The sequence below is a fragment of the Cavia porcellus genome, unplaced genomic scaffold (assembly GCF_034190915.1).
Source record: "Cavia porcellus strain 051 isolate PalLab524CR breed Dunkin Hartley unplaced genomic scaffold, mCavPor4.1 scaffold_11, whole genome shotgun sequence".
NCBI lineage: Eukaryota > Metazoa > Chordata > Mammalia > Rodentia > Caviidae > Cavia > Cavia porcellus.
Window position 1 is genome coordinate 68,025,871 of NW_026947494.1, and position 27,813 is coordinate 68,053,683.

Below are 27,813 nucleotides of genomic sequence, written 5' to 3' on the forward strand. Positions count from 1 at the left end.
AAAGTTAAAGTTAACCTTGCACAGTTGGCCAGCAGCAGCCTCACTGTTGATACACTGTTGGTGGCTGATACACTGTGTCAAATAGAGAAGTTTAGAAGTTTAACTGAGAGACTCAGCAAGGAGCTAGGATACTTACTTGTAAACATCCTGTGCAAGAGAAAGGCACAGATTTTGTGAGTGCTATATCTGCCCTGGAGGGGAGGGAGTGGCCTGTGTACAATATAAAGGAGAAAGGCTTGTTGCCCCGCTTTTGCTCTGGCTGCTGCCTTGGAGTACTGCCCCAGTGCCACTTCACCCTGCCTTGAAGCCAGCTGATTATGGAATGAAACCTCCACAAACAGGGAACTAAATAAACTTTTCCTTCCTTCATTATGGATGTCGGTGTTTTGTCCCAGCAACAAGAGGAAAGTAACCAAGATATTCACCCAGCTCATGACTGCCGTATCTCCTGACTGCACTGGAAACTGTCTCTCAGGGATGACCTGTACCTTCTCGGTTTGTATGGCAGGACTCTCAGATATATGCACAGCCACAAAGTCATCTGATGCACCTTTCAAATAGAGCCCCATCATTAGGTGATGCATGGCTGTTTTTAGTAGCAATGAATTTACCTGTCTCATGTTGGCCTCTCCGTGCTCCTCGTGCCATTCCATGTACGGCAGAGAGTCTATACCTTCTTCGTCAATCAATTCCGAAACATTTAGAATATTAGGAAAAGGTGACTCATTACCATCCTGTGTTAAATCAAGATTTATTTAAAGAAAAAGATGTTAGCAAACTAAACCATTATCAGACATTCTAAAATTTCTGGAAGCTGGGTTTGGAATGCTTCAGTATGTGGTGGCTAATCTGGACTGTCAACCTGATTGGACTGAGAGATTCCTAGGAAATTAGTAAAGCACACTTCTGGGTATGTCTAAGGGGAGCTTCCACAGACATTGCCATGTGGAATTGTGTGAAGACTTGCCCTGGATGTGGGCAACAGTACTCAACAGGTTGGGGTCCCTGGTGACACGAAAGCAGGCAGAGGAAGCCCATCAGCAAATGCTTATTCCCTGTCTCCCTGCTTCCTGCCACCCTGGGGGAGCTGCTCAGACCACCACATGCTCTCTGCTGTGATGTGCTGCCCTGCCTAAGATCCAGGATGATACGACTAAGCAACCACAGATGGAATGCTTGGAAATCACAGGCCAAAACAAACTTTCTCTCTTTAATTTCTGTTCAGTATTTTGTCACAGTGATAAGAAACTGCCCAACATAAGATATAAGATTATACCTTTTGTCCCTAGCCACAGGTATGCAAATAAGGAAAACAGGCAGAGCATTGTTAGGAAATGCTCACCCAGAACTGTGTTAAGTGCTCAAATTTGTGAAGGAGAAAGGGTCTTCTGTGGACAGGGGAACTTCCATGTCAACTTTTTGAGGATACTGGATTAATGAAAAATGACAAATACCAAGAATGTAACAAAAGATTATATCTAAAATACACATGTAGCTAATAATTAAAATATTAAAGCTGCTATTTGTGTGTAGTGGAACGTGCCTCTAATCTCAACAGTCGGGAGGCTGAGGCAAAAGGATTTTTGTGGGGTTGGGTTTTGCTACTAAAAACAGTGACTTCAAGGGCAGCCTGAATTACATAGTGAGAGTATCTTACAAAAAAAACAAAACAAAACAAAACAAAAACTAACAGACATTGGCTTCTGAGGATTTGTGGGTCTCTACCCATCCTGATCTTCATAGGCTGGCCTGGGCTAAGTCATCAAAGATCAAAGCAAGAGTGACTTTCTTAATGTGTAAACACAAATAAAGAGTTTAACTTTGAATTAACAGTAATACATACCCTTTCCTCAACTGCTACAAAGCTTGTAAACTGTGTCATGAGACAGTTTTCTTTACTGAGTTTAATAATCAGAGATTTCATAATTTGTTTCTTCATCTAGAATAGAATAAAACAAATGAAACCATGTCTTGTTTTATTTATCTCTATTTAGCTATTACAACTAACTAAAAGTGTACTGAATAGTCTAAAAGGTGTTTATCTATGGTGAGTCTGTCTATGGCATCTGAGCGTCTGGGTAGTGTACTAAGGTGCCTGACTGAGAGGAAAAGGGACAGACACTGCACAGGGCCACCTCCTGCACAGCAAGGAGGGTGTGAGGGGCTACTGGCTATACCTCATATCCTTGGGCAGCTGGCCCCACCCCTGCCCCTGGGTAGCTTCTTCAAGTAGGTGGGAGGGGATCTGAGATTATGTCTGTTACAGAACCTCAGTGAACATTCCAGAATCCTCCTTTGGACTCCTGCTCATGGGCAGAATATTGCAGAATTCTTGAGCTAGGCATGATGGTACATGCCTGTAATCCCAGCACTCAGGACGCTGAGGCAGGAGGGTCCCAATGGGTTTAAGGGCAGCCTGGACTACACAGCGAGACCCTCTCTCAAAAACAACAAACAAATGAAGCATGAATGATTTAGAACATTACACAATAGTTTCTGCTAAGAACAGACCTCGTGTTTGGCTTCATCTTCATGGAGAATGCCGTCTTCAAAATCTCGGATTAGTGCTCTTGCAGCGAGTTTGTGAATCATCTATGTTTAAACAGCAAAGTAAAAAAGATTTGGAAATTAAGGGCTTAGAAAGACAACCTTCAACAGCTGGACCATGCTAATTTACATAGTGAATCTACTCTGTTAAAGTGCACAGTCTAGTGAGCATACTGATTGCACACAGCTTGTGGCCAGCACTAACACAAAACTCTGGCTCATGCTTTTTACTCTGCAGCATCCCCTGGTGCCCCCACATCCCTCCTAGCCTGGCATCCACACGTCTGTTTTCTGTTCCTGGTGCTTTGTACTGTCTGTATGAGACTATTCTGTCAACTCATTTAAGAATTTTAAAACTGTTCTTTTGCTTCATGGAGAGCTAGTCTTGGGGCACGATGGCCCCCTCACATGAACTCCACTGGGGGCCACACAATGGATGCTCTTGATGACACTGAACTGATCTGAGCCCAATGCAATGCCTGTTCTCAGCCATGCCAGCTCTGGTGATTCTCCCACTGACAAGCCTACCATTCACAGAGGCATGTATCTTTAAAGACTGCGATTTCAAGGAAGGAGACACTATCCCAATGCAATTCTTTTGCCTTATTTTCTCATGAGAACTAATTTTTAAAGAAATACAGAGATTTCTGCAAAAGTTCTGTCAAAATTGCAAGAACCATTGTTTTTGTCTGACTTCTCATACCTAGCCCCAGAGATCAGGTAAAAATGAAAATGGTGTTACCTGACCTTTTAAGAAACCAGGAGAAATGAGAAAAAACAGTCAAGTTCTCCATACAAGCCAGATACAATCATCCTAAGAATCAAATTCTGTTTCCATCCTTAAACTAAAAAAGTAAACTGAGCAACACTGGCCCCAGAAAGTAACTGAAATCACTGATCTGCTTTTGTCATTTGTTTCTGTTCTCTTCACCCTTCTCAGTCTATTAATTGAACCTGTTCTGTTCAGCCCACTGAAACACTTACTCTATTTTATGAAATGAACTGATCCTAGCATACCAAACAAAGCCAATAAATATCTTTAAATTGTTATAATTTTGTCCTTTAGAGCAGTAAATCTGCAATAGTACATGAATTGTTTTCCTCAGTTCTCTGAACCGTTACAGCAAATTACTTAACCTAAGGAAGAATTCAGGAAACCACAACTTATACCCAACTCAGGCAAAAGTGTGTGCAAGCTAAGACCCACTGTTTACCACTGGCATTTGGCCCGGGACAGTCTTGTGGCTCTGACACCTTTCCCTGGGGAATGTATACTAACTTTGTGTGGACAGTGTCAGAACTGAGTGGAACTGAAGCACACACAGCCTGTGTCAGGAAAACACATCTGAAGACAGAAGTGTTGTAAGTAGAGAAGGGATAGTAATTTTTCTTTCAAAATCCGAAAGTGGAAAAAACAATATATTGTGGTTTATTCTTCATTCACTCCTGTAATAATTAACACTTTCAAGTACATAAGGGATCAGTAGTGCTTAACCTTTATGGAGTCACAAGCATCTCTGCAAATGTTCCTATAAAAAGTTTCACATAAAATCCCACGCTGCATATTGCAGTTATGCACACCCAGTGATGCCCACAAGGATACACCCAGACAGGAAGCCTGAAGGCCTGGAGAGCCTGTTCCTATTTGCAGAGATCCCCACCTTCCGCAACATGTGTGCACATGCGCCACACAGGACAGTGACAAGGGAATGGCAAGGACCTAAGATGTGCAAATGTAAAAATCACAAGTCTCAGCTCATAAGTTAAATTTTTTCTTCTTCTTTGTCAGCGCTGGGAAACAAACCCAGGCCCTTGAGAGGCTAGACCAATACGCTACCAATGAACTATACCCTGGCCCCATAGCTTAAGTTTGAACCTTACAGTTCCAGTTGTTTTCTGAAGCTCAGTAGTTGACACCATTGAACAAAATTCCTTCTCTTGGATTAATGCACACAGAGATGCCTGAAGTAGAGAAAATATCAGTTCCACATTAGCTTTTCTATTACATAGTGTCATTAGTTAACAGTATTTCAGTGATAGCCTAGCCTCTCCTGTCACTGGATACTACAAACTTCCCAAACTACATTCCTGAAAAGGAAAAACAAGAACAAGAAGATAAACCACACATTGTTCTTCACCCAGTGTAACCAACAGTGTGTCCTCTTACCTGAGTGCAGTGAGAATTCAATCCATACACCAGCAGTCGATCATTGTGAAACAAGGACTGAACCTGCGCTGGGGCCTGCAGGGGCTGCTGCGCGTCTGCACTGAATTGCTGCCACTTGATGGAGACAAAGTGGCAGCCTGGGGAACGTAATCTGTTCATCTGGTCTTCTATCTGTTAATAAAACAGGAATTATTTCTCTTTTAATGCTACTGAAAAACAGTAATTTAGCTGAGCATGGTGGCACATGCCTGCAATCCCAGCACTCCGGGAAACTTAGGCAGAAGGATCACAAGTTTAAGCCGAGCTTACAGAATTTACTGATGTGGTGAGAGCTGTCTCAAAATAAAAAATTTTTTAGAAAGGCAAAAAAAAAAAAAATCTATTTATGATGTCATTATAAGCAGAAATCAAACTATTAGTTGAGTAGCCAGCGTTCTGGACAGCTGCAAGATTAGCACAGACTGAGGACAGGGTTCACATTTTAGGCAAATTTTGCCTTTCCCTATCTATTTATGGGAATACGGAAGTTACTGTCAGACTTGTAAGAAGATAACATTTCCACAGTAAACACATCACTGAAGTTAAAATGTTTAAAAACATACCTGTTTTTTCCAGCTGTGTTTGGATTTTAGGTTAAAATATTCAAATGCTCCAGCACCACACTGGGACAAATTCCTTAAAATATGATGATTGGCTGTAGGACTAATCACATTTCAGAAGTTTTAATCTTTCAGAAATTTTAGATCCATTTTTTGAAATACACGTTAACAATGTTAAAAAACTCACAGCTTAGGGGATCAGGATATAGCTCAGCAGGCATAAGTGCCTGCCTGGCAAGCACAAGGTTGTGAGTTTGATTCTAGGTAACCCAAGAAAAAGAAAGAAAATTCACAGTTTATCAGAGAAGTCACTGCATGAAGAAGGATTTATTCCTCTGTAGCTGAAGTAAGAGATAAAATGGGGCTGCAGGTGGTAGGTACAGAGCTTGCCTAGTATGTGAGGGCCTCTAACCTTGATCTCCAGGACAATCAATCAATCAAGATGTAGTATTTAACAACAACCCAAAGAGGTATCACAATAATACTTGCTGAAGATATCAATCTAGTATCAATAAATGTCAAAATTACATGAATTTGATGCCAAAAGCCAATTGGCAAGAGTACATGAAATCCACATTTTAAAATTTGACATGTCTCCAAGGTAAAAGCTATAAAGAAAGACCTTATAGTCTGCTGTGTGGTTCCCATTTGCCATACCAGCTGCGTACGAGGCTGAGCTATTGGGGGTCACTTGACCCAGATGTTTTTTCGTTTGTTTTTGTTTTCTGAAACAGGGTCTCACTATGCAGTTCAGGCTGGCATTGAACTCAGTACTTAGCCCAGGCTGCTCTCTAACTCTTGGCAATCTTCTCAGCTCACCCTCTAAGTGATAGATAGGATTATAGGGATGCGCAGCCAACACCTAGCTGAACCAGGAGTTTTGGACCACCCTGGACAACACAGCGAGACCTCCCCCAAATAAACAAAAAGCGTACTAACTCTTACTCAAGCAAACAATATAGTTTTTTCCATTTTTGACATTTAAGTGGCAGTGTTTTACTAAGTTTCTCTCAAATAGTTGTACAACTATATAGAAGAACTCCTACTGAGTCCAGGCAGCTAGCAAGAGCTCCACCAGGCTATGCTGGATGAGCTCCACACCTGACTGTTATGCGAAATAATCCTATAACCCAGTGTTGGCAAACCTTTGAGCTACTGAGTGCCAAACTGCAATGCAAAACCCACTTATTTGGTGCAAAGTGCCAACACTGCAATTAAACCTGAATACTGAGGTTTTCATTTAGAGAAACTCATACTTCAACATCCTTTGTCTTAAAAGAAAAACAACACCTGTGCCATAGGTTCAGCACTGCTCCTATAAGAGAAGAGGCTGAACAATTTACCCAAGGTCACAGCTAACAAATGAGTGGCTATTGGGTTAGAGACTCAGGCAGTCTGGCCCACAGCCAAGACCTCATTGCCTCTGTGACAATGGATTCTATTATTATACACAAATCAGCTTCCCAACTTCCAAAATTCCTGTGGAATTCAAATGAAAGACCTGTTGAAGCCATGCCTGGTGGCACATGCCTATAATCCCAGCATTTGGGCAGCTGAGGCAAGAAGATCACTGACTCAGAGGTCAGGCTGGACTACACAGTGAGTTCAAGGTCAGCATGAGTTACAAAATGAGATGCTGTGACAAAAACAGAGAGAGAGAGAGAGAGACAGACAGACAGAGAGACAGAGAGACAGAGAGACAGAGACAGAGGCAGAGGCAGAGACAGAGACAGAGACAGAGACAGAGATAGACAGGCAGACAGACAGACAGACAGACATCCCCGCCTGTAGATGATCTCTCCACTGGATGGGTGACAGGTCTCTGGCTTACCTGACCCCACAGGTGAACAGCCTGGTATGGAGGACATTTCTCTTCACAAGCTTCAGGGTCAGGCCCTCATTCTGGAGATGCCCATCGGATATGATGAGGATGTTGCGGACTCCTTGAGAAGGGTACAGTAAATTTAAGTATCGGAGTGTTTTCCAGAAGTCTGTATTCCCCATCGTAGGTGTAGCAGACTGAGGGAGATCAACAAGAGGATCATTATCCTTTGGGTATGGTCACTCATCAAGGTAATCTTCATTGAAATGTCTCCTAGGCAGAGCTTCAACACTCATCCTAAATACTTTTGCCTCATTATGCATTTGTGAAGCAACTATATTTATATCCTTCTAGTTTATTTCATGGCCCACTGTAACTATATCATCACCCCTGGGCATCTGTTCAAAGAATGATCATCTATGTGAAGAAACAGCCACTTGAACACTGTTAGGTAGGCAGCTGGGTCGGAGGAGGTGACTGCTTGTTCTCAGCTTTCTCCAGACTAAAACAGAAAGTGGAACCATAGAAAACCTCAATTTCATAAGCCAGTCCCACTGGACACTTGGGACCATGGGAAAGGCTTCTGTTTATTTTATTATTATTCATATTATTATTTATATATTATTTATTATTTATTATTACTGTTTATTTTCTTCTTAGCTGTCACTTTTATTTTATTATTATTATATGAGGTCACTGCTGTAGTTTTGATAAGTATCCCCCAGGGACCATGTGTTAAAGGGTTGGTCACCACCCTGCTGTGCTGCTGGAAGGCAGAATCTCTGGGAAGCAAGGCCTATGGAAAAATGGTACACTGGGGCTGTGTCCTCAACGGGCATTTGGCACCCAGGCCCCTTTCTGTCCTTCTGCTTTCCAGAACTAAACAGGCCTATTCCACCATGATATACTGCACTGTCACAGGGCCAAACGACCAGACTATCATCACAAGCCAAGATAAAACTTTTCTCCTTATAAGCTGACTTATCTGAGGTATTTGCAGAGGTACTGGAAGGCTAACACATTCACAGCACAGAAAACCCTATGGAGATGGAGATGGCTCTCTTACCTTAATGAACTCTGCTGGCACACTGTTGCCCGTGATGTGCTTAGGATATGAAAATAACTCCTTGAAACCTGTATGATAAGATTGGCATGACATGTTTCTGTTAAACATTCACTGGATGACAATAAGCAAACAATAATGCTACTTTGTACCATTGCTGCCACTGTAAAGAATGTTATATATATTTATGTGCACACATTTCAGAAAACTATGAGTGATCATTTTAATATACAAAAGCTCACCTTTAAATACACATTCCAGGATGTTCAAGTTACATATTTTACTATGCAAAATGTTCTGAGTCATGTTCCTGCCGGGACCACTGTATCACTTCGCAAAGCAAGCCAAAAGGTATACTGTGGCCGTATGGGCAGTTCAGCCCCTAAGGTAGTGATGACAAACCTTTTGGAATTAAGTGTCCAACCCATAACCCAAAAACCCACTCACTTATCACAAAGTGCTAACACAGTAATTAAACCTAAAACAAATGTGGGCTGTAGGTTCACCACCAGTGCCCTAGAAATTATAGTCTCCTTCCCTTTATTTATTTGAGCTCCTCCCGCAAAAGAATAGACCTTGGCTCCACTGCAAAGAGCCTCTATGAGACAGCACAGAAGAAGAGACTCACAGAAGAAACCTGTCCTGATATTCTGCTTCATGCTTTTCACATCCTTGAAGTACCATGCTCTTGAGAAGCCCATTGGCCCTCAGCAAGAAGGTGGCACTTCTCCTTTTCCTTCCTCACTCCTGAAGATTGTTCCTGAGAGGCTTTCTCTGTCTGCTGTTTTTACATGTCTCACCTCATCCAGGGAACTTCCTACTCAGCAGATGAAGGGTCTTGAATTTATCTTAGTTGGTGTTTTGATGTCCCTCCAAAGCCTCACACAGTCATGGAGGTGGTTGAGTCAAGCATTTGTGATTGGTTCATTGTCTATCACTGGCTTGGTGAGTGCTGCACTCACCCAAGGGTGGCGAGCTGGCATACAATATAAGGGAAAGAAAGAGGCTTGTTCCCCATCCTTTTGCCCTTTTTGCTCTTGTCACTTGGGGCTGCCATGAACAGCTGCCCCTCATCACGCCACCTGGCCTTGCAGCCAACGGAGTACGGACTTAAACTTCCAAAAAACTGTAAGCTAAATAAACTTTTCCTTCCTTCATTTTGGGTGTCAAATAGTTTGTCTCAGCTACCAGAGAAAAGTAACTAATATAGTTGGTAATAACAGTAGTAACATTTGTGTTTCTCCTACCATGAAAGGAGCCTTGTTGTAAATCCTTTCTAGCCCTTATCTTAGTCTTCAGCACAACCCTGTGGAGTGGGGTCTAGTATCCCAAGACTGCAAAAGAGTAGGCAAAGGCTCCAAGTTCCAGCAGCTTGCTCAAGGAGACCAGTGGGATCTGGACCGGGGGATCTGGCCCCAGAGGGTTCTTTCCTTCCCTGTTCTGTGGTGCTGGGGTTGGGACCCAGGATGCATGCCAGCCAAGGGCTCTCCCACCTGTGGCCTTAGAACTCTGGTGCTTACACTTCAGGCTTGACTACTTCCCACTACACAAAGTTTGGCACCAACAGTCATCATTCCACAAGGCATGTGCATGAGTTTTAGGAAGACATACGCGTGGGCTGGGGACAGTGCATGCTCACCTGTGCCGAACTGGACAACGTTTACTCTTTGTTCCTCACCCACCAAGGATAGTGCGTACAAGGCAATTTGCTTGGCTTGAATGAATGTTACCCCCTCCATGGAATTGGAGCAATCAAGACAAATAACCACTTCATTCCTGCTGGCTGGGCCAGGGAGGGTGGCACTGAGATCAGGTTGAAAGACAAGCATGCAAGCCTATAAGGAAAAAAAGGTGGTTGGTCAAAGCTTCTTGCAACTTAATCTGAAAAACAACTTCTTGTAAAATTCTAAAACTTTCTAATAAGGTAAACATGGTACAAAAGAAAAGCAAGATTTATTTAATAACGAAACAGTCTAGTATGAGTTCATATAAGGAATACAATGGATGGGCATGGAGGCACTGGCCTATAATTGCACTTGGCTGAGGCAGGAGGATCAATCATGAATTTGAGCCTACCTTGAGCTACACAGTGAATCAGCTTGAGCTACATAATGAGATCCTGTTTTAAAAAAAAAGAAATGGTAGAGCCAGAGATCACAAGGGAATAAACTTCTGAGAGGTCAGGAATCAATATAGAATTAATCTCTGAAAAATCATTTGGCATCAATGTTACAAAATGAATATATAATTCTGCCTCTCTTTCACAGATATACTATACTAAAAGAAATATAAGCCAGGTGTGGCACCACACCCATATAATTCTATCACTGGGAGGCTGAGGTAGAAAGATCTCCATGAGTTAAGACCAGCCTGGGCTACATAGTAATTCAAGGCCAGCCTAAACTGTATAGGGATACTGTGTCTCAAAAAACAAAAAAGAAACAAAGATAATAAATATAAATGTTACTGCAATTACCAAAACATATACTGGCATCTCTTAATTAACCACTATACTGCAAACACAATTAGTACCACAAAGGCTTCACTTTTCATTCTAACTAAAGAAGCAATTCCAATCTTGCATGGTGGTATACACTTGTAATCTCAACTCCCTGGAAGCTGAGAAAAGGAGGATTCTAAATTTGAATTCAATGTGGGCAATTTAGCAAGACTCTCTCTAAAATAAAAAAGGGACCAGGATAAAGGTCAGCATGCAAAGCCCAAGGTTTAACATCAGTATTGTTATGAGTTCCTTGAGACAGTTGATAGGTCAGTGTCTACTTGGGTTGACTGCAGGAGGCAGAAGACTGCTAACTCCAAAAAGCTGGGATACCCTTTAAGGTCAACTCCAGCAAAGATGGGCCTTGAGGTAAAAAAGTAAGCTCCCTAGGGGACAATCAAGTAAAACTTAATTGTTTCGCCAAACTGTCATCATGCCTTGCTTGCCTGCTGTGCTATTTAAAACAAACCTCCACACTCAGCAGAACTCCATGCCTTTGTTGTTCTTCAATAAATCTAGGAGTTTGAGTCAGTTTAGGGGCTATTTCAGTAGGGTCAACTGACCCTCCAATATATTCTGTCTCTTGAATTTTTCATTAATCTTCCTCAGGGTTTGTGGGCCCGAATCATGCATATTATGAGAAATACAATAAAAAGAAGCCATCCTTGTTATAATCACATTAAATAGTCTTATAATTTTCCACTATTTAAAAAGTATACAGACTAACAGCCATTACAGATTAATATATGCTGGCAGGCTTTCTTTTTGGAGGAGATTAAGGTAAAGACTATTACCTTTATGTAGGGAAATAGGTTATATGATGCTTTTTGTTGAAACCTCAGAAGTTTGTGATTCTTCCCATCCCAAGTGGCACAGAGCACTGACTGAACACAAGCCTGTGTGTATCACTGAGTTATAGCCTCATTCACTCATTCTTCATTTTTTTGAGACAGTATCTCCCTAATGTATATAGTTCAGGCTGGCCTTGAACTCACAGTGATGCTCCCACATCAGCCTCCTACATGCTGAGATTATAGCCATGTACCTCTATGCCCAGCAGAACTTTGTGATTTTTAGAAAAAATTATGGCAGTTTCACATTTATTAAACATAGGGAAAAACAGAGGGTATAGGAAAAAACAGACCCTCCAAAGTGAGTATAAAGAAGGGAAAATAAAAATAAACACAAAAATATACCCTGTGGTGTAGGGTGGGCTATCATGAAGAGGTTAGATGGACTGTGATTCCTGACCTAAATATTTTTGATTGAGGAATCTTAGAGAACCAGCACACACTAGATAATGCTTGTTTTTAGGGCTATCATTAATTTCCAAGCTTATAGTTATTCTGAAGCACTTTTACAATAGTGTCTCATCCTAAGAAAGAAGAAGCATACCTCACTTTCTTTTTCTGGATGTTTTTCAACCCACATTCTTGGGAGATATGCATCACACAAACCGATGTTGAGAGAAAATCCATTGCTGTCTAAGGAGCTGCCTTCCATGGTGCTAATTACAGCTCTGTAATCTGTGAGCTACAAAACAACCATACAACAAACTAAATAATGGAATCATCTTATATACTTACCTGTCATATAGTAAACCTTTAAATAATGTCAGTAAGAGGCGGCAATATAGTAATACATTCCAAAATCATGAAGTATAACTTTCAGACCTATGGTCTTTATTATATCTAGGTCTTTCCTGAAGCTTTAAGGTTGACTTACACAGTCACATTTAGGTAAGCTAGAAACAGTCTAAAGTATGAATCTTAACAATCTGTGTAGTCAATAAGATTTATCAGGATATGCCATTCACCTGGGATAATGCAATGGAACATTCAATAGAAATTGTAGAACTATAACTTTTGGGTGACTTTTCTTTCACAAATATAAAACAATTCAAAAATGGAGATGACAAGTTTTAAAACAAGACAGCATGGCAGACTGTAAAATCATTTTTATCTCTTGATTTCTCACTAAAGGAGACTAAAGATTACTACTTAAGAGAAATTCAACCAAATGAAACCAAGACTAGAGAGTGTTGGTGTAATGAAGCTGTTTCCCAAACAGGGTGAAGAGAAGCTGGCATCCTGTGATGTGGATCCCTGAACCACTGCCACCAAAACCATACAGAAGCCAACTACTGTCCCTGAATCCATAGAGAGCACCTTGCATGTTTGGGGGAATCCTCTGTGACACAAAATATGGGACCAACAAACAAAATGCCAAAAGGGGGAAAAACTGAAAGAGAAGAGACACAGGAAACTGAAGAAAAAAATACATTTAAAATGTTTTAAAATCCAAGGTTGTCATACATACCTGTAATTCTAGCCCTTGGGAGGCTGAGGCAGTGGGATTGCCATGAGTTAAAGGCCAACCTGAGTTACATATGGAGACCACGTCTCAAACAAACAAAACAAAAAAGGATAGCATAACCATGAGGTATAGTACCCACATAAGAGTACTGTAAAAGACAAATAAAGAACAGACAAGAACTCTGAGATTGAAAACACAGAAGACGGTTGGGTGTAGTGTTTCATGCTTGATATCCCTGCTACTTTGGGATGCTGAGCCAGGAGAATCCCAAATTTGAGCCTAGTATGTGCCATTTAGTGAGATCCAGTCTGAAAATAAAAAAGAAAAATACAAAAGAACTGAAAATATAAGCCCAGTGCTAAGGCCTTGGATTTAATCCTTAGTACCTATATGGAGTGAGCGACCACAAGAAAATGAAATAAAATTTCACAGAACAGTTAGAATAAAAATTGAAGAAAACCACTAACAAAAAGTGTCTTTTTAGAACAAAAAGACAGTAAAATGAGCAATAGGGTGGAAAATTTAAGATGGCATGTGTCCCACTCCAGGGTACTTGTTAGAAGGTACTGCAGAAAAGTAAGAGGAAAAAGTTATTTGACTGATTTACTGACTCACTGATTGACTGACTGACTGAAAGAATTGGGGCTGGGAGCACAGTTCAGTGATAGTGCTCTGGCCTAGCATGTGTGAAATCTTAGGTTCGAGTCCCACCACCAAAAGATAAAACAACAACAACAAATAAGATTGAATTTCACTGTGTTGCCTAGGCTGCCCTCAAATTCCTGAGCTCCACCTCAGCTTGGTGAACAGCTGGGACTACAAGTGCATACGATGGTCCCAGCTGGTAAAACTTACATTTAAAAATATTTCCAAGAACTAATGGCCACAAGTTATGTACAATGAATAAACACAACATTAATAAGAAATTTCAGAATCCCAGAGGTTGAGAAGATATTAAATTCTTATAAAATTCTAAAAATTAAAGTAAATCACACAAAAGAACAAGGGAAACAAATACCACCAAACTTCTAACAGGTAACCATGGAAGCTAGAGGATAATGCCTTTTGAATTCCAGGAGAAGGTTTCCAACCCAGGACTCTACCCCTCCCAAAGGAACAAGTGTGGAAAGAGAATGAAGAAATTTCCAGCACGATCCCTCACACACACTGGGGAAGCTGGAGGAGGGTGTGCGGTCACACGGAGGACAGTGCACAAGGAAGAGCACAGCTGGGGCTGGACGCACAGCTCAGGCAGAGCACCGGTCTAGCGTGCATGAGAACTCGGGTTCAGTCCTTAGCATGGCAAGAAAAAAAGGGATAAAGATAAAAGGGTCCCCCAAAAGGAACAATAAACGGAGGCTGGAGTGGGAACAGGAGCAGGAGCAAGGAGGCCAGGAGGTTACAGAAAAAGAAACTGATCATTTTTGACATTCAACAATAGGAAAAATTGTAATGCAAGGAATTTTATTGATGTATTAGGGTACAGGAGAAGAAACAAGTTGGCAATCAAGCAAATGAAAATGGTAACTTTGTGTCAGCCTCCTCAGTAGCTGGGACTACAGACACGTGCCACCATGACCAACTTACATTTTTTGATACAATAAAATTAATGCTAAAAAAGAGCTCTTAGGAAATCAAAGATTCACTGACCTTTTGCTTTAATTCATGCGTATCACTGGAAATGAAGTCAATCACGTATGGCATCTCAATAGACAGAGTCAAGGAGAAGCTTCCAAAAATCAAGAGAAAGTTGTCTTAGTCTAAGACTTTAACTTTTCTACTTGTAGTTGCTTCAAAAAAAATTATTTTTGGCAGTGGTCAGGAACAAAGCCAGGGCCTCATGGATGTTAAGTACTCTCCTATGGCACTAAGACCCAGTCCTTCAAATAATTTGAAGTGAAAATTTAAACAACAAAACTAACAAAATTAACCTATAAAACCTATCTGGTTTTATATTTTAGGTACTAACCTTTGCTTTGTTCCTATTTCCTTTATATAAATCTTCTCTACGGTATCCTGTTAAGACAAAAATGTATGCATAGCAGAGCATCCACTATACTTCACAATGAGCTCTAAACTGAAGGTGACCTCAGCAAAGCCATACCTGACAGCAACATCAAAACACATGGTCTCACTTACAGTGAAACACAGAGCTCATGACATGACAGGAACTTACCGCCACAACTCACATCAGAATCATTCCTGACCATTCTGACAGAGAATTTCAATTCCACTTATCTCCTCTATATGCATGCACATGCTCACATGCACACAAACGCACATGCACAACACACACACACACACACACACACACACACGAAGTCTGGAGGGATACCAAAGCATTAACTAGTAGTTATCTTTGGATGTCAAGATCAAATATATATATATATATATATATATATATATGTTTTTTTTTTCTGTACCAGGTATCAAACTCACAACCTCACACTTGCCAGGCAGGTGCTTGTGCTGCTGAGCTATATTCCCAGCCTGATTAAACATGGTTTTTAAATTTTCCTCTTTTGGCTTATTTTCACTGTTTATACTTACATCTAATTATTTGAGATGAACATACAGTCCAGATTTAAAAAACATTTTATGTGACAGAAAACAAAAATATTATACTCATTGAATGTGTCTCTTTATTCTTTCAATTTTAGAAACACTGCCTGTGTCTAAGTGCACAAATCAATGATTCTGACTTGCTGCCAAGAAAATTGTTCTAGATTTTTTTCTTTCTTTTGTTACTATTTTTGCAGTGCTGAAGATCAAACCCTGGGAGTGGCCCACATGCTAGGCAAATGCTCTACCTCTGAGCTGTGCCCATAAATGCCTCTTTAAACCTTAAGAACACAAACCTGAAGGTTTTGATTCAAAGCCTTATCCTGTTGCCAGGGAGCCACCGTAGCAGGCATGAAGAAGATAGCAATAGGGCCTCGAATGCTGAGTTCTGTGATGTAGGTAATCTTCAGGAGAACCTTAGCTTTAGGGGGTAAGTTTCCAACACTTACAGTAAAGACATCCTGAAACAGAAACATTTGAACTTGTAATTTAAAAGCTTTGGTAGCTAATATCTATTATATAAGTGTCTTGAATTACAACCTTTCAAGTTCTTCCCCCTAAAATGACAATTGGACTTAGAAGAAGACATATTGGTATGCAAAGAGAGTCCTGAAGTCATTACCAGCGACAGGGACTGAGAAGTCTATGGGAGGCAAAAGACGGTGGTCCTTGGTGGCTGAGCTGGAGTCACTGGATGGATTCCTCCTGTGATCCTGAATCAGTGTGCTCTGCCGCAAGAAGGCTTCAAGAGTCCTCTGCACAGCAGCCTGAGGCCTTGACAAACTGCACGGACCCAGTACTGGTGCCCGTAGCAGTTGCAGGATGAGAATGGCATTTCCCAAGCTTGTTCTTCATTTAATTCTCTCATCCATAGTTTTAATTTTATTTTTTACAAAGATATTTTTCTTTGAGTGGTACTGATAATAATTATAGAAGATGGCAACCTCATGACTGGTGAAGGTACAAAAAAGAGAAGAAAGATACATCGGGTGACTCCAGCTCAGCCACCAAGGACCACCCTCTTTTGCCTCCCATAGACTTCTCAGATACACAGAGACTCTCTCAATATCTACAACTATATTTACTATTTTATACAATTAGGAGGAAAATCCAGTATGTTTATATCAGGAATATGAACTATTAATGATTAATGTGGCTTAAGGTTTAAGTTATTACTTTTGACATCAAGGACATCTATTGTCTGATGGAAATAAATAATGAAAATGCAATTATTATTTTTATTTATTTGTTGGTTGGTTGGTTATGGTACTGGGGATTGAACCCAGGGCTATATCCCCAGTCCTTTTTAATTTTACTCTGAGATATGGTCTCATTAAGTTCCCTAGGTTGGCTTTGAACTTGTGACTTTCTGTATCACTCTCCCAAGTGGCTAGACTTGTGGTATGTACCACCACTACTGGCTCTGAAGGGACAATTATCACAGTTAATAGAATAAGCCTTTAAAAAACATGTGTATATAAAATCCTGGGTTCATTTGACAGGTATATCATCTTAAGTGATATACTTAAGAACATGGGTAGGAGCTGGGCGTGGTGGCACACATCTGTAATCCCATCACTTGGGAGGCTGAGGCAGGAGGATTGTTCTGAGTCTGAGACTAGTCTAAGTTACAAAGTGAGTTCAAGGCCAGCCTGAGCTGCATCATGAGAACTTGTCTCAAAAAGACAAAAGAAAGAAAGAAAAAAAGGAAAGAAACAAAACAAAAAGAAAAGAATCTGAGTGGGAGGTTCACTTCTAGGTAGAATAAAGGTAGCTGCAAGATCGCGTCACTTCTGTTATAATACAATGAACAATCCATAAATTAATGAACTATCTTGAATTCACAAATCAAATAAACTGAATTCCAGAGTGACAAGTCCTTCTGAGGACAGATGGGACACAGGAACTGTGTGAATTCCTACAGCAAAGTAGGCAAGCTTGTTGGTTTACAATAACTGGAAACTTCCATCCCAGGAGTTCACATATTCTCACAAGTTTTTCTTCACATTCTTCATTCTGCTAGGTCTATCAGAAAAAGCAGCACAGCCAGAGTCCAGGGACAGTACTCGCCAAAGCAGCACTATGGAGCAGGTGGCTGGCGGCTTGCAGGGATCATGCCATACACTTTCCTGGATCCTTTCCCCCTATACAGCAAAACCTTAAGATACTGGAGAAAGACTGCAAATTCTTTCACTTCTCACCCATTTCAGGAGGGACAGAAGTAATACAAGGATCAGAAACTTTTCCTACTCTAGCAAAGAGGAAATACCCCGCTGCTTCAGGACATAAGCAAGAGGTACCTTACTGAGGGAAAGGGCACAAATCCTCCTGGACCCAGGACCCTGAACCAGAACACTGAGACAAAGGCAGAAAACTGTCTCCCAACAAGTCACAGCAGACAGATAGATTTTGGCTGCTGCTGAGGTGGGAAACAGGCAGACTGTGGCACCACACATCACCAGCCTGAGAACGATCAAAGTTTGCAATTAAAGACAGTTTCTAAGGAACACAGATTACTTTTGCATAGTGTAAAGTCAAACGATTCTAAGGCCAGGGCCCATGTATGTGTATTTATGTGAGTCTATAAAATTGTTTTTACTCACGGGAATATTATATATGTAATACATGTGAATATGTGTCAACCATTTTATATATTCCCAACTATAAGAAGATTAACAGATATACAATGTAAATATATAATATATAATGATATAATAAAATATGGTATCTACATAAGAGTAGAATAATATGCTACACTAACATTATTGCACAATATGAGGACATTATAGTTACTAAATGGCAAAACATATACTTGCAGACTTGGTAACAGTTTTGTATTGGTTTGAGCAGACTTTATCTGTGAGTAGTAAATATCTTTCAGGGAGACCACTTTCTTGTAATCTTATTCCTGAGCAAATATGTTAGCATCATAATGAAAATGATCATACTCCGGATTTGGGGGGAAAAAAGGAGTAAGTGAAACAATGCAGAGATCTCAACTCACTCTAGAAAGAGTTGCTATTATCAATGAGTTTTACCTCAGTATGATAAAAGCCATCTATGACAAACAAACAGCCAGTATCATACTAAATGGCCAAAAACTGAAAGCCTTTACTCTAAAATCAGGAATAAGCTTCCGGGAGAACATGGCGGACAGATAGCAGCAGCTACGGAGGCTCTGTGAAAGACCCAGCTTAGAATTCAGGAATGGTGCGGAGTAAGGAATCATAAGCAAGTGGAGATATGCCCTGCTGACCCAAGAATGAACTGGGCTGAGAGAAACCAACTGGGAATGCAATCCTGGTAATATAACAGGAACAGAAAAGCCTCAGTGTGGAAGCTGGAGCCCACGCCATTGGAAGCTGCGATTTGGGTTTCCCACCGAGCGGCGGCTGCATCTACATCGGCTCGGCAGGGAGAGAGATGCATGGAAGCTCTGAAATCGGGAATCGGCGAACGGAGTTGTAAACAGGACGGGCGGGGAGCTGTGCATTGACTTGTGGTGAGGTAAGTGAGAGAAACTGACACTATTCCCATGGTTTGGGAGACTCCAACAGAGGACATTCTGGGACTGGGCAGACTTTCGGGAGCAGGGCACTGCGGCGACTTCAGCCACGTATTCCCCTCTCAAGCAGGACTGGTGAGAAGTGCCTAGCCTACGTGACGCTGCTGGCTGAGACCCAGTAGGCTAACACAACCCAGATCCCAGAGCCTGAGGGTGACCTGGAGGGGCGGGCCCCGCATAGGCTGCCTGATCTGCAACTTCCTGGTGTGCTGCGGAGACTGTGGCTGACAGGGAAGGAAGCTGGGCCTCCTATATACGCTTGCATATATAAGGAATAAAGAATATGGGAAGAGGGAGCAACAAGAAAGGCCCTTAAGCCCCCAACCCTGGGAAACAGGCAATAGCGGACACCACACCAATAGACATAAAGCGCCATCTAGAGAGCCTCATAGATCAGTTCAGGAATGAAGTTATTAATGACCTGAAGCTAGAAATAAGCAGAATAGTTAGAGAAATGCCAAGCATCACCCAAGAAAAAACAGATGGTGGAATGGAAGATCAGAAAAAGAGGGGAGAATTGTTTGATGGAGAAAATAGAGAAAGCATAGAATACGTGAAGCAGGTTCAAAGAGATTACCAGGAAACTAAAAACTCTATCGAAAACTGGCATAACATCTTGAAAGAAACTAACGACAGATTATCTGAACTGGAGGGCAGATTTGTAATATGGGAGAATGAAATGGAAAAACTTCTTTAAAATAACAAAGAAACAAACAGCAATAATACAAAGACTAGAAGATGATAAGAGGATCCATAACTTAAGAATTAAGAACATAAAAGAAGAAGTAGGGACACAAACAAATGAACTACAAAAGCTACTCACAGAAATAATCCAGAAGAATTTTCTAATTTAGCAAAAGGTAAAGATACTCAGTTGTATGAAGCATACAGGACGCCAGCCACCTACAACCCAAACAGAGCAACACCCAGGCATATAATAATTAAAATTCCAGAAATCCAATACAAGAACAGAATATTAAAAGCCATCAGAGACAAGAAACAGATCACTTACAAGGGAACACCCATCAGAGATACAGCAGATTTCTCTGCACAAACCATCAAATCACGAAGAGCATGGGGGGAAATAATTCAAGCTTTGAAAGATAATAACCTCCAGCCAAGATTGATATATCCTGCACAACTATCCCTGGAAATTGATGGAAAAACAAGGTGCTTCCAGGATAAAGAGGAACTAGGGGAATATGCAACCACCAATTCAACTCTACAGAGAATACTGCAGGATGTTCTAAAAAAGAAAAATATAAAGAATCCAGAAACAGTGGCAGAGAGGCCACAATGAATGGAGCAAAAAACAAAATGAAAACAAACTGACAACTAATGACAGAAAAAGAGCTCAACAGAAATGAGGCAGAGAAGATTGGATGATAGGAACAGCTGTTTTGGAGAAAATGACATCTTAATAGGTAATACTGATTTAGTATCATCTTGTTTTGAAGTCTCATCAAGCTTTTGTTCTTCTGTCTCCACTGGTCTAAACAGGTAGTATCTTATTGGATTTTATTATGTATGATAGTGTAAGCAAAAACTTTTATAGACAAGGAGATTATACAGAAATCATTGTTCATTTTCTGTTAGTTGATTCTAAATACCCTGTAATACTGTCATTCTCTTAAATGGTTTTACATTGTTTTGATATATTTGATGCTACAGTATACGAAGTTATACTCAAAGATTTCAAGGAAAGAGACAATATGGTAACTACTTTTATGTCGGGATAATCTTGTGGTGAAACACTATTTTGCTTAAATGGTTATGTTTTGATCTGCGCAGATTTGCTGTTATGCCCTCTTTTATCTCAATCTCCACTTTATTATTTACTTTTTTATTTTTATCCTTTTAATTAAGGGAAAAATAAATAAAAAATAGCAGGATATATTATAGTAACCCACTTTGACTTTCCATTATCTTGATTTAAAGCCCTGTATTGCTCTCACCATCTTGTTTTGACTGATGTCCCTCTATTCTGTTTTGCTTGATAGTACCAGGTTCGAAAGTTTAGGCAACAGCTGTGAAGATAGTGGGATTCATTATGACGCCCATTCTTGTTGACTATTATCTACTTTTGAAGACCTATAATGTCTCCAATGTTTTGGTTTTGTCGGTTTTGTTCTTTACTGTTTGTTCAATTTTATTATAACTGATGATATAGGCAATTCTATTAGAGATAGTGGGAGGCATTATGGTAACCATTGTTGATCACCTTGTATTATGCTTTTACATTATCTATTATGTGCACCCTTTTGATTTGACTGACTCTGTTCTGTTATGTCACATTTGGTTCTACTCTCTTCCAAAAAAGTAATAAGAACTGTGGGAGCAACAAAACCCAAAATGTGTAATTGTCATTGTACAAAAGAGAGGAAAAGAAAGTGCTCTAAACGATATAACTGCATGTATATTTAAGTGTATAAGTTAGATAATGATATCACTGAGTTTTGTTGGATCATTGAACAGAACTCTGTGCAGTCTCACTGTTGGAATGTCCACTTTATAAGCTTTAATTTTGTAACTTGAACAATTATTTCTAAGATGACAATATGTAATCCATTAACTAGTGATTTCCTACTGTTTATTTTTTTCTGTAAATCTGTATAACTTGTACCCTTTCTATGCATTTTTCTTTTTCTCCTTAAATAAAATTTAAAAAAAAATAAAATCAGGAATAAGACAAGGTTGTCCATTATCACCACTATTATTCAATACAGTGCTGAAATACTAGCCAGAGCAATTAGACAAGAGAGAGAAATAAAAGGAGCAAGGATAAGAAAAGAAGTTAAATTATTATTATTGGCAGATGACATGATACTCTACATAGAAGACCCCCAAAACTCCACTAGGTATAATAAATAAATTCAGTAATGTAGCTGGATACAAAGTCAACACTCAAAAATCAATAGCATTCCTATACACAAACAACAAACTCACTTAGTGAGAAATAAGAGAAGACACACCCTTCACAATAGCATCCAAAATAATGAAATACTTAACAATCAAACTAACAAAAGAAGCCTTGCTAACCACCAGCTCTCCACCCAGAGAGCACGCCACAGCTGCCCCACCTGGAGGAGGGGACTGAGCCAAGCCACGGAAACCTGCTCCAGCCTTGCCTGAGACCTTCTCCAGGCCTGGAGAGCAACAGCACTACTACCACCACGTGGAGGAGGGAGTAGCCCTGTGGAAGAAGTTCGAGGCCTACCTAGGCCATAGAGGTGACCTTCTATCAGCCCAGAAGGCTTTGCAACCCAAGGAGGTGGATGGTTACACAACATCCGATCCACAGGAGAGTATGAGATCCTTGCTCTAGGTGGTTGGGGGCCTGCTGGGCTTGCAGCCACACGAGATTGGGCTCAGCGGGATTTGGGCCTGCCTGGACCATGCCTGGTGGCCTTCTTTCTGTCTGGGGAGTTTTGCTACCAGAGGGGGGAGATGTGCAGCTTAAGGAGGCTTTAGGCCTACCTGAGACAAGCCTGGGAACCTTCTTTTAATCCAGGGACCTCACTGCCCACGAAGGGAGCCACACTACCAAGGAGTTCCAGGAGCCCAGGACATAGGAGACAATTTCCAACACGCCCAGGGGAAGCTTGGAAAAATACTTGAAACACAGAAATTACGAAAATGATAAAAAGAAAGATCAAAATGCAATCTCAAACATCCAGCCCATTCCAAGAAAGCCTAGGAGCCATGTACATAGAAGAAAATACATGCCATATGCCTGAAATATCTGAAATAAAGAAGCAACTCCAGGAAGTTTTAAAGGAATTCAAACTAGAAATAATCTTCCAGATAAAAGAAGAAATGAAAAAGTAATGACAGAGATGCTGAACACATGTAAAGAAGACATAGTTAAAAAATCAGAGGAACAAAACAAAAAGACAGAGTTGCTGGATGAACAATATAAGAAACAAACAGAATACATAAAGCAGATTCAAAGAGATGTACAGGAAATCAAAAATTACACTGAAAGTTGTAAAAACTGCCTCAAGAAAGTGAAGATAGAATTTGAGATCTCGAATACAAGATTGCAGCTAATGAACAGGAAAGGAAAAATCTCTTAAAAATAACAAGGAATTAGGAAATAACAATCCAACAGATGTCTGAAGACCAAGATGACTGAAAGAAAAACAACAAAGATTTATAGGGATAAATGAAAAAGAAGGGGACAACACAAATGATATCAACAGACTATTTACGGAAGTAAAAACTGAAAATTTCCCAAAGATGAGAACAAAAACTGACATTAGGATTAGTGAAGCATATAGAACTCCAAATAGCCATAATCAAAATAAAACTAAACCCAGACATACAATAATCACCATCCCAGAAATCCAACATAAAATAGAATATTAAAAACTGTTAGAGAGAAGAGACAGATCACCTATAAGGAAAGCCTATCAGAATCACAGCACATTTCTCAGCACAAACAATGAAGTCAAGAAGAGCATGGAGTGAAGTAGTTCAGATCCTAAAGGAAAATGACTTCTCACCTAGACTGATATATCCAGAAAAACTGTCCTTCAAAATGAATGGAGAAATAAGATACTTCCATGACAAAAAACAGCTGAAAAACTTCATGATCACCAAGCCAACCCTGCAAAGAATACTGAAAGACACTTCAGATGCACATAGGGAAAAAACCAATAAACAAGACAGGCAATTAAACAGTATGGAAAGATAAAGATGCAACAGCAAAAAGATAACATATCAAGCATAAACCAATATATAACAGTTACAACCATTAATCTAAATGGTCTCAATTCACCAATCAAAAGAAACAGACTGGCAGAATGGATCAAGAAAACAACATCCAACCATTTGTGTCTACCAGAAACCCATCTAACCCAAAAGGAAACTCATAGACTGAAAGTCAAAGGATGGGATGGAATACAATACTACATGCAACAGGAAGCCTCCAAAAAGTGGGGGTAGCTATCCTGTTTGGAGATAATGTGAACTTCAAACCAAGAATGATCCTAAGAGATAAAGAAGGTCATTACATACTGGTTAGGGGAAAACTCCAAGAGGAAGATATAACTATCTTAAATATATATGCACCAAATTCCAGAGCACTCAGTTATACAAAGCAAATGTTAATAGAAATGAAAAAATCATATTAACAATAACAAAATTATAACAGGAGATCTTAAGACACCATTGACAACAAGGGACAGATCAACCAAACAGAAAATCAGCAAATAAATAACAGAAGTGAATCACACTTGTGAACAAATGGGCTTCATAGACATATACAAAGTGTTCCATCCAACAACATCAGAATATACATTCTTCTCAGCAGTACATGAGATATTCTCTAAAATAGACAACATACTAACCCATGGAACAATTTTAAATAAATGCAAAAGAGTTGAATTATCCCATGCATGTTATCAGATCATAGTGCCATGAAACTAGAAATTAATGATAAAACAAACTACAAAAACCCCACAAACACATGAAAATTGAATAATACATTCTTGAGCAATCAGTGGGTCACAGGGGAAATTAAAGAAGACATTAAACAATACCTACAAGCAAATGAAAATACAAATACAACTCACTGGAATCTGTGGGATGCAATGTAAGCAGTCCTCAGTGGAAAATTTGTTGCCACATCAAGAAAACAGAACGAAAAAAATAAACAACCTGATGCTACAACTCAAACATCTAGAAAAAGAAAAGCAAGTCAAGTCCAAAGCCAAAAAACGGGAGGAAATCATTAAAATCAGAGTTGCAATAGAGACTAAGGAGACAATCCAAAGAATCAATGAGTCAAAAAGTTGACTCTTTGAAAGAATAAATAAAATTCGTAAGCCCTTAGCCAACCTAATGAAAAAAAGGAAAGAAAAAGCTCAAATTCATGCAATAAAGAACGAAAAGGTAAAATCACTACAGACCCTGTAGAAATACAGAAGATCCTCAACACCTATTTGAAAAACCTCTAGTCTCATAGGTTCAATAACACAGAAGAAATGGACAGATTCCTAGAAACATATGAGGTACCAAAGCGGGGCCAAAAAGATGTAAAACTGCTGAATAAACCAGTTTCTATCAATGAAAGTGAAAATGTAATTAAGTCCTTGCCTACAAAGAAGAGCCCAGGCCCAAACAGATTCACCGTGGAATTTTACAAGAAATACAAAGAAGACAATGCCAACACTCCTCAAACTCTTCAATGAAATAAAAATGGAAGCAATTCTTCCTAAGTCATTCCTGGAAGCAAATATTATTCTAGTACCAAAACCTGAGAAGGACCCCACTGAAAAAGACAACTATAGGCCAGTCTCCCTAATGAATACAGATTCAAAAATCCTCAATAAAATATTGGCATATAGGATGCAGCAAATCATCAAGAAGATTATACACCATGACCAAGTGGGATTCATCCCAGGCATGCAGGGATGGTTCAACATATGTAAGTCAATAGATGTAATCCATCATTTCAATAAAGCCAAAAGTAAGAATCACATGATCATTACTATAGATGCAGAAAAAGCCTTTGATAAGGTCCAACACTCATTCATGATAAAAACCTTACAGAAAATTGTAATAGATTGTTTTTACCTTAATATGATAAAGGCCATCTATGACAAACCAACAACCAGCATCATGTTAAATGGCCAAAAACTGAAGGCCTTTACTTTAAAATCAGGCACAAGACAAGGATGTCCCATATCACCACTCCTATTCAACAGAGTAGTGGAAATACTAGCCAGAGCAATTAGATAAGACAGAGAAATAAAAGAGTTAAAAATAGGAAAAGAGGAAGTTAAATTATCATTATTTGCAGATGACATGATACTCCCAAAACTCCATTGAAAGACTCCCAGATATAATAAATAAATTCAGCAATGTAGCTGGATACAAAATCAATGCTCAAAACTCAATAGCATTTCTATACACTAACAAAAAAATTACAGAGAGAGAAATAAGAGAAGCCACACTATTCACACTAGCATCACCAAAAATGAAATACTTAGGAATTAATCTCATGAAACTAGTAAAAGAACTATACAGGGAAAACTGTAAAACCCTGAAAAAGAAATCAAAGAGTATCTCAGAAAATGGAAAGACACCCCTTGTTCATGGATAGGGAGAATAAATACTGTGAAAATGGCCATTCTCCCAAAATTACTATACAGACTCAATGCAACCCCAATGAAAATACCATCAGCATATCTCATAGACCTAGAGAAATCACTCCTAAAATTCATCTGGAACCAGAAGAGATCTAGAATAGCAAAGGCAATTATAAGCAGCAAAGGCAAGGCAAGAGGCATCACAATTCCTGACTTGAAATTACACTACAAAGCAACTGTAATAAAATCAACATGGTATCGAAATAAAAACAGATCTGAAGATCAACGGAATAGATGATAAAATACAACCACAACTACCAACACAATCAACCACCTTATTTTTGATAAAGGGGGCAAACATGTTCACTGGAAAAATGACAGTCTCTTTCATAAATGGTGCTGGAAAAACTGGCTCTCCATATGTCTATAATTAAAACCAGACCCATGCCTATCACCATATATTAAACTTAAATCAAAATGGATCAAAGATCTGAATATTAAAGGAGAAACACTAAATCTGTTGGAAGACAAAGTAGGTAAACATCTTGAAGACATAAGGTTAGGTAGAGAATTCATTAATAGGAATCAAACTGTATGGGAACTACTTCCTAGAATCAATAACTGAGATCACATCTTATTAAAAAGTTTCTAAATGTCAAAAGAAATCTCCAGCATAGTGAAAAGAAAACCCAAAAACTGGGAAAAAATCTTAGTGAACTGTCCATCAAACAAAGGACTTCTGTCTAAAACATAAAAAGAATTAAAAAAATCAGATTCCTGAAACTCAAGGACCCAATCCAAAAGTGACCATCTGAGATGAATACACAATTCTCAGATGAAGAAATACAAATGGCAAATAAATACATGAAAAAATGTTCATCATCGTTAGTCATTAGAGAAATGCAAATTAAAACAACACTGAGATTCCATTTCATTCCAGAAAGAATGGCCAGGACCAAGAAAACTACCAACAACAAATGCTGGAGATGATGTGGGGAAAAAAGAACACTCTGGCAATGTTAGTGGGAGTGCAGGCTGCTGCAACCACTATGGAGATCAGTCTGGAGATTCATCAAAAATCTGGGATTATCGGTCCCATTGACCCAGCTATTCTACTTCTGGGCATATTCATACCTCAGTGATATATGTGCACCCATGTTTATAGCAGCACAATTTTTAATAGCTAGATCTTGGAAACAACCTAAGTGGCCATGAACTGAGGAATGGATAAAACAGTTGTGGTATTTTTATACCATGGAGTACTACTCAGGTATAAAGAATGATCACATTGAGATATTTATAAATAAATGGGCATAGCTTGAGACCATATTCATAAGCAAAATAAATCAAACTCACATGTGTAAATACCATATAGTCTCCCTAGTGTAAGAAATGGTAAGAGTACATATGGTAATCATGATTCCCCATTAAATTGTTTTGAATCCTTATAATGATTGGAGTTGTAATGTGTTTGTCCTGGTTTTTTGATTTTATTATCTGTGATGGTATGAACAGGTAATATGAGGGAAACAAGTCATTATACTAGCCAGTACTGATACAATATCATCTTACTCTGAA

The 27,813-nt window shown here is 39.5% G+C and overlaps 1 protein-coding gene across 8 annotated transcripts in view; it reads right to left on the bottom strand.

Annotated features, from left to right (window-relative positions):
- Nucleotides 1–27,813, bottom strand: part of Parp4 (poly(ADP-ribose) polymerase family member 4) — a 133,177-nt gene that overhangs the window by 39,351 nt on the left and 66,013 nt on the right. For all 8 annotated transcript variants that reach the window (XR_001199995.3, XR_001199996.3, XR_010050592.1 and 5 more), the window contains 13 exons: nt 15,873–16,037; nt 14,984–15,030; nt 14,665–14,743; nt 12,094–12,231; nt 9,838–10,033; nt 8,202–8,269; nt 7,145–7,332; nt 5,317–5,416; nt 4,715–4,885; nt 4,429–4,509; nt 2,512–2,592; nt 1,844–1,939; nt 612–734 (listed from right to left, as the gene is read on the bottom strand). Coding sequence is in view for 3 of the 8 variants with exons in the window: in XM_063258430.1 (XP_063114500.1) it covers nt 612–734; nt 1,844–1,939; nt 2,512–2,592; nt 4,429–4,509; nt 4,715–4,885; nt 5,317–5,416; nt 7,145–7,332; nt 8,202–8,269; nt 9,838–10,033; nt 12,094–12,231; nt 14,665–14,743; nt 14,984–15,030; nt 15,873–16,037 (1,533 nt within the window). In the remaining 5 variants the exon portion in view is untranslated. The remainder of the gene's footprint in view (nt 1–611; nt 735–1,843; nt 1,940–2,511; nt 2,593–4,428; nt 4,510–4,714; nt 4,886–5,316; nt 5,417–7,144; nt 7,333–8,201; nt 8,270–9,837; nt 10,034–12,093; nt 12,232–14,664; nt 14,744–14,983; nt 15,031–15,872; nt 16,038–27,813) is intronic.